The sequence below is a fragment of the Berghia stephanieae genome, chromosome 9, assembly GCF_034508935.2.
Source record: "Berghia stephanieae isolate SIO BIC M18660-M18661 chromosome 9, UCSD_Bste_1.3, whole genome shotgun sequence".
Taxonomy (NCBI): domain Eukaryota; kingdom Metazoa; phylum Mollusca; class Gastropoda; order Nudibranchia; family Aeolidiidae; genus Berghia; species Berghia stephanieae.
The window spans coordinates 47,018,536-47,026,467 of record NC_088368.1 but is presented as its reverse complement, the minus strand read 5'-3'; the positions used below and the strand labels follow the sequence as shown (position 1 = coordinate 47,026,467).

General features: G+C 39.6%; 1 protein-coding gene across 13 annotated transcripts in view; it reads right to left on the bottom strand.

Moving 5' to 3' along the window:
* Positions 1-275: 275 nt before the first annotated feature.
* LOC144980353 (uncharacterized) overlaps positions 276-7,932 on the bottom strand; it is a 79,867-nt gene continuing 72,210 nt past the window's right edge. For 9 of the 13 annotated variants that reach the window (XM_078928029.1, XM_078928035.1, XM_078928033.1 and 6 more), the window contains one exon: positions 276-3,423. In XM_078928029.1, the coding sequence (XP_078784155.1) occupies positions 3,215-3,423 (209 nt within the window). In that variant the 3' untranslated portion in view covers positions 276-3,214. Of the gene's footprint in view, positions 3,424-4,902; positions 6,670-7,932 lie in introns of those variants that run through there. The other 4 variants (XR_013646872.1, XR_013646869.1, XR_013646870.1 and 1 more) reach the window with 2 other exon arrangements.

Below are 7,932 nucleotides of genomic sequence, written 5' to 3'. Positions count from 1 at the left end.
TAATCTAATTCAACACCAATATACTTTATAATGTATAAAGAAAAAAACATAAAATAATAGTGATGAGAGCTAACACTTGAAACAATGTTGTATTTAAATAACCATAATTATTACTTTAAATGTATTATATATATATATATATATATATATATATATATATAAAGAAAAGAAAGCATTTGAAATTTGAATTCTATGTACTTCAACACCAATATATTCATACTGTATAAAGGTGGAACATATTTTATAGTACTTTTTAAATCAATTTTCATATTTAATTAAGGAATTTTAAAATAACACAAACCCAAAAAAAAATAATGTGAATAAACAAAGTTATTTACTCACACAAAGACACACACACACACACACACACACATAAATACAAACAAACAAACTTTATAACTTTTGATAATTTGATTCATGATTTCTTCATGAAGAGAAATTTTCTCACAGAATTGTAACGATCTTAAAAAGTGTGTATGCAACAGTGACAGAGGAAGTCAAAAAGACAATAAGAAAATAAATCCCACCAAAAACCAGCCTTCCAGTTTTCTATTCCAATATTCTCTGACTGAGTGTGTAAATGTTGACATTGTCTGTTCCCCACCATTTTCATAAGGTTGATAGAATTAGCACAAAATGTGACAACGTTGTTCCCAGCACGTACTCGCAAGCTCGTGCAACGGTTAAGAACACGTCCGGAATTACAAAAAGCAAGAATGTAAGAATCTTATATCATTCAATTAATATTGACCCAGCAGAACTATTTTAGTACTTAAGTACATTTAAAAAGAAGCGAATATGTCGATAAATGTCCAAACATCAAAATCTGAATCCTTGAATACAGAGCTACCAATCAATTGGAATAGATTTCGTTTCTATTTAGAAAATTGGAAAATCTGACCCAAAATATGTGAGAAAAATCTGTCATCGGATAGAATGTCTAGACCCTGATCGACGTGTACTTACTTGCAGGTCTGACAACCCAATTCCTTATGGGCTCATTGTTGTAATGGGAATCTCAAAATGAAAAGTGACGCAAAATATTGTCGATTTCCACAATGTTAAACTAGGCCCATAATCGGGTCCGGGAGTCAGACCTGTATATATGTATACGTTGACGCTGGTCAATGAACCGATATAGCCAATAATTACCTAAAACATCAAATGGAATACAATTTTCAAGACAAGTCATAAAACTGAATTGTCAAGTAGGTTATTGTGATAATGTTGTGTTACTTTTATTATTATTGGGGGGGGGGGGGGGGGGGGTCCGATAGTTCAGTTGGTAGAGCACTCGCTTCACAATCAAAGCGGACCGAGATCGATCCAGGGTACAGTCGAAACTTTTTCTGACCCCCTTGTCCTCCAAGCAGTGATTGGGTAGCGAGGCCTGTTTGATCTGGCGGAAAGTACTTTGCCATAAACAACGTCCTATCCAAAGGGTATCAGGCAATTGCTATTGTCCATTTCACGCTGTAGAAACCGGGATAGAGCTCTGACTCCACGAGCCTAATGGCTCTGTAGGATTACTTCTTTTTACTTCTCTTACGTGAATCGTTAGAAATTCTGTTCAAACTATTTCGGCTACCTTTTGAGTCAATAGATAACCTATTCCTTATTAATCCTCCGAAACACTGGCTACACAAACACACACACTTCTAGGGAGTTTGGAACCAGAAGAGTAGAAGGTGTGACGTCACGACCTCTCTGTCTCTATTAAAAACCAGTAATTTTCTACAACGTTTGTTCTGACATAAAATATCATTTCTCCATACTTGGTTGGCCAAATCATGTGTTGTGTTGTCCAATACACTGACAGGTTTCCCACACTTTGGAAACGAGGCACTAAGCACAGCTGATAAAACAATTTTTAAATATAAAACCTACAGCATTTTATAGAGCAATCTCTAATCAACGTGCTCAAAGCACTTTACAGGGGGTCCCAAGCCAATGGTGACACTTAACATGTAAGACGTGACATGACGCCTTGTAGGCAGTATTACATATTCTTTTTACGGCAGACACAACGCTGTTAAAGGTTGGTTACTCATTAAACACCCGCGTACGGTGAGACATTTTACCAATGTAACGAGTAATGGATTGTACTGATGTTGGTTCGGATTCCTAAACTGCCAGAATGAGTATGTGCATTATCAGGAGAATAACGATTACGATACCCTAAAACCGGGGCACCACTGGACCCTGGACACGTGTCAATGTCATAGCAACTTGTCAATGGGATGTCATCAGACCCAATTTCCAATTCAGGTAAGCAGAAAGATTGGTTAAATTCTTTAAAATAAAATATTGTGTCTGGAGGAAAATCCATACAACGTCGATACAGATGGTCATACGGATAACGCCAATCAACATCTCGTGGGATTAAACAATGTAGGCCACCGACATAGAAGTCAAACCCACCAAAGGATTTATACCCTGATTCATTCATAAATTTAAGAAAAAATCTTTTATAATCTCAAAGGAACTCTCGGGCACTCGAACTAACGCCACGTCATTACATTTAATGACTTTGTATTTATCGATCTCGTCTTCCCCTACTAGTGACTTCCTATCTATTTGTGTCAAATCTGCAACATATTCCAATGGCAGATCAATTTTTCCGTCAGATGTATCAGTATATTGGAATGGCAGTTCAATTTTTGTAAAATCTCCAATTGTAATGTGCTTGCTACCTCCATGGGGATGGGATATTATATAGCCTTTTGGTATGTCCTGGGAAGGCAGGATACTGTGCCTAAAAGGTAAGTCAAAATGATCATGACTAACACACCTTAAATACGTCACATCATCCCTACATCGCTTTACCACATTAGTAGATATAATACATTGATTATCATCATCATCATCATCATGCTGATAATCATTATATTCATCACCACGTAAATCAAGAATTGAAACCCCCTTGATATATTTCACTCCATCCCTATCTGGAGAGTCAAAAAATAACTCAATTGTCGTTTTCTCTAACTCAAGCTCGTCAAATACAACATGTGTTGCTGTCCTCACTTTGAACTCCGTATAGCCTTTCTTTGGATCACCGCTGTTACGGCAATCCATGCAAGGGCAGGCTTTGTCAGGGACTGATCTACACTTGTATATGAATCCTGTTCCAAAAATACCCTTTACTCGGCGTCCACGCTGGTTGGCATTCGGATATGGTTTAGTCGTATATGGAAAGTAATCCGGCCTCTTTTCACTGACATATTTCACCACAATTTTTCACTGTCCGGTCAATGCGTTCTTTGATAGATTCCATACAACCATCCGTTCTCCACTCTTCTGGCAGGTTTTTTAATTCCTTTACGGGAATAAAATTCTGATGACCAGGGTTTTTCACACATGTGTCAAATGGTTCACCACTCTCGGGAGTCCCGGAACAGCACTCTTCAAACTCTGCTCTAACTGTAGAATGAATATAAGGATAAAGATAATAATGATGATGATGATGATGATGATGATGATGATGATGGTGATAATGATGATGAGGATTATGATGATGATGGTGATAATGATGATGATGACGATATTTAGTAATAATAATAATAATAATAATAATAATAATAATAATAATAATAATAATAATAATAATAATAATAATAATAATAATAATAATAATAATAATAATAATAATAATAATAATAATAATAATAATAATAATAATAATAATAATAATAATAATAATAATAATAATAATAATAATAATAATAATAATAATAATAATAATATATATATATATATATTATATAGATATATCCCACTCTCTGCCTCTCTCTCTCTCTCCCATTCTTTCTGACTTTCTCTCTCTCTCTCTCTCTCTCACTCTCTGCCTTTCTCCCTCCCTCTCTCTCTCTCTCTCTCTCTCTCTCTCTCTCCATCCCTCTCTCACTTTCTCCCATCCTTTTTTCTCTCTCTTTCTCTAACCCCCCCCCTCCCCTCCCCCTATTTTCTCCCTCCAATATAAATATTATGCATGTATGTGTAATAAAGTCAGACAACCGGGTAGTTGATGCCGGCGAGTGTGATACTGATGGAGACAACCGGGTAGTTGATGCCGGCGAGTGTGATACTGATGGAGACAACCGGGTAGTTGATGCCGGCGAGTGTGATACTGATGGAGACAACCGGGTAGTTGATGCCGGCGAGTGTGATACTGATGGAGACAACCGGGTAGTTGATGCCGGCGAGTGTGATACTGATGGAGACAACCGGATAGTTGATGCCGGCGAGTGTGATACTGATGGAGACAACCGGGTAGTTGATGCCGGCGAGTGTGATACTGATGGAGACAACCGGGTAGTTGATGCCGGCGAGTGTGATACTGATGGAGACAACCGGGTAGTTGATGCCGGCGAGTGTGATACTGATGGAGACAACCGGGCAGTTGATGCCGGCGAGTGTGATACTGATGGAGACAACCGGGTAGTTGATGCCGGCGAGTGTGATACTGATGGAGACAACCGGGTAGTTGATGCCGGCGAGTGTGATACTGATGGAGACAACCGGGTAGTTGATGCCGGCGAGTATGATACTGATGGAGACAACCGGGTAGTTGATGCCGGCGAGTAGTAGTAGTAGTATTAGCAGAGTGTAGAGGCCGTGGGAGTGGATGGATTCGGTCCCGGGGTCGACTTAAGAGTTCCAGACTGTAACTGCGGCGGTGGTGCTCAAGTGAGGAAGATAGATCGAGACAATGAAGTGACAGTTTAGTACTACTGTTAGTGATAGTAGCATGACTTCATGTGTCAGAAGTAGAAGTAGGGAGTTGATTTCATGAGTGAAGAGCACACACCACAGTCAAGTCCGGAGACACCATAGTCTACCCGAGTCCTAGCCCATCCACTCCAGGGTAGTGGAGGCGATCAAACAACAAAGGTCAGGATGTATAATGATGAAGTCTTTATTCAGGAACAATGGAACATATCATTCTTTTGTATCGTATTCTATAGGCGTGTAGCAATGAATGGATCAATGAATGAATTATTTTTTTTTTTAGTCCCAGGCCATCCTATCTAATGAACCTCTTAATTAGTAAAAATTGTATTTGTTAGGTTAATTATTATGTGTTTAGTAGTAGTAGCAGTAGGAAGGAATTGGCATTAACTGCTTCTTTTTTTTTAAATTTTTATAAATGATATAATGGTTGAAATATTAATGTTGCCTAACGCGTTCATGGAGGGTGGGGGGTTAATTGGGCAGTTGGTCAGTTAGAGGTTATATTGGGTTGGTGGGTTGTAATAAATTTTGTTACTTTTTTTTTTAGATGATTTAAATTAACAATTAAATAGCTGTTCATGGTTGGATGTGGAGAGTAGATAAAATGTGTTGCGATTGGTGGATGACAGAGATCCTGTACCAATCGGTTTATTGATGATTCAGGGCAGTTTGTAATGTTGTTTAGATAAATTGTCTGGGACTGACAGAGGTTTAGTAGGGGGGGGGGGGGGGGGGTGTTGGATTCTGAGGGTTTTGATTGGTGGGAGTTGAAAGGCTGCAGCCTATCAGCTGATCGGAATATTCGAACTTCTGTAATATGGGGTTATTGTGGAAATGAGTTTGGGTTTAGGTTTTAGGTTGGATGGGGGGGGGGGGGGCGGTGGGGGGGGGGGGGGGGGAGGTTTCTGAATTGCTTCTGTTGTTGGGATGGTGAATACACGGGTCAAACGTCTTGTGGGTTTATTAATTGTTGTGGTCGGTTGATGTTCTTGGGCTATTGCTAAATTATGGGAGTGGATTGGAACTGGTGATGAAGGTGGTTATGCTTTTAAAAGGAAAACTTTTGATTAATTTGTTAGTAACCTATTCCCTTGCTCCCTTAGGAGTCCAAGGGTGGCCACCCACTTTCCCGCTCTCTAGCCGAGCGTCATTCGCTGCTTCAACTACTGTGCACGTGGACTTTCCCTATGCAGCATTGGTTATTTTATTATTCTATGAATATAGTTAATTTTTCGATGAGGTTAGAATCGTGGGGGGGGGGGGCAGTTGTGACTGTGGGTGTACAAGGTGTACGTTTTAATATTATAAATATTGTAAATATTCTTCTTTCCGAGTCGGCCCCGACTGATCTCATCTGCATACATGTGGTCCACGGCAGTCTAGACGCCGCAGCGCAATTGTTTCAGCCGCGCTTCAGGCGGGTTGGGCGGGACTAGACCCCTCCGGCATGCTGCGCGGCACACACATTGCCCCGCGCCGTCTCTGCCGTGGGCCGTTGCGCCGAGTCCGCCGGGGCCGCATCGGAAAAAAAAAAATAAAAAAAAAAAGGGGATTATATCTTACTAAACACTTGTGTCACGTCCTTTCCTTGGAGGTTTGTTATTGTTATTTTGTTGAGTTTAGTATAAGTGGGAATTTTTAGGGGGGGGGGGGGGGGAATGTTGTTTTGTATGTTAGTATTAGTATCATTAATTATTAGATGGTTTTATCTGCCACATGATCTTTTAGAGCCGAAATAGGGTCTGTGTTCTCTACTCTAGCTATAGTTTTGCAATCAGATAAATAAAAATACAAAAAAGGTGGTACTCTGCATTTTTCCTTGGCGAGATCTTCTGTCGTTTATGTTGGTATTCTTTTCCGTCTCCGTTTGTATCAGGGTGATGGGAAGGGGGCTGTCTGTATTATCTATCTAGATGTGGGGTAGGATTGGATGTACTGTGTGGGGGAGGGGGGGGGGGGGGTAGAAACAAAGGAAAAGGTTAGAATTAGTTATATAAAGAATGGTTCTGATTATATTATTCCGGAGGCCGAAGAGTTAGGAGAAGGATGATCGATTCATCGGGTTGTGTATCATTATCAATGCTGAGAGAGAAAGGGGGGGGGGGGGGGGGTAAGAATAGACATGGACGCACCTCGTTGTTTGTAACTAGGTTGTTTGGCAGTGAAGTTGGTGAAAAAGTTATGGCTATATCAGTGTGGTAGAGGGGGCGAAAGGGGAAGTTAATATAGAAAAGGATAATACTACAGCAAAAGTAAGGGAAGGAGGAATAACTAAATACTAGGGGTAGGAATATATAATAGTAAGTGATCAGTCAGGTAAATTATCGATAATAGAGGTGTAAATAATATATGTATAAATAGAGTTTGTAAAGCTAGCAAGGGGGGGGGGGGCGGAGGGGAGGGGTAGGGTCAGGTTGTGGGTGTGGTGCAGAGAGTTGAAATGTCTCAGTGGAAGGTCATCTATCTGAATTGTGCTATTAGGTCGGTATATTTGTTCCATCTTGTTTCTCTCTCTTTATCTAAATCGTTTTTGTATTTCTTTTGTATTATGTTAAGAAATATTAATGACATGTCGGTATTAGTGGTGTTTTGTCTGTGTACTTGACCCATCCATGCAGTCCAAATCGCTTGTCTTGCTGCTGCTAGGATGTGTATGTTTATTTCATGTGTTGCATTGTCAGTTTTGGGGATGATATTATGTCTAAATGATATTTCTGTATGTATGGGTTGTCGTATTGTTTTTTGTATTGTGTTTATTGTGGCTCTAATCAGTGTTTTTGTTTTAATGCAGTTTGTGAAAATGTGTACATTTTGTGTTGGACAAAGCGCTCGGCATAAGGCGCATCTGGGCGTGTGTGTTTGTTGGTAAGGCGTTGAACATCAGTCTGTATGTTATATGCTTACTGTATCTAGAAGTATCATGTTTATGTAAGTTTTCTGAGGCCACTCTCATGTTATCTAATGTTAGTCCTGATGCGTGCATTAGGTCTTGTTCTCTGCGTTTGTTTGGTGTGTTTATTGTTCTGTATATCTGTTTACTGTCTAATTGTTTATTTATTGTGTCTGGGTATTTGTTTACTAGTCCTACACATTCTTTGTAAAAAGGAGGGAGTGTCTTACCTCCGAAATGGGGGAGTGTGTGGTCGATCTTTTTAAATTGTGTTAGTCGTGTCCCTAAGTAGTATGACCCGAATTTAT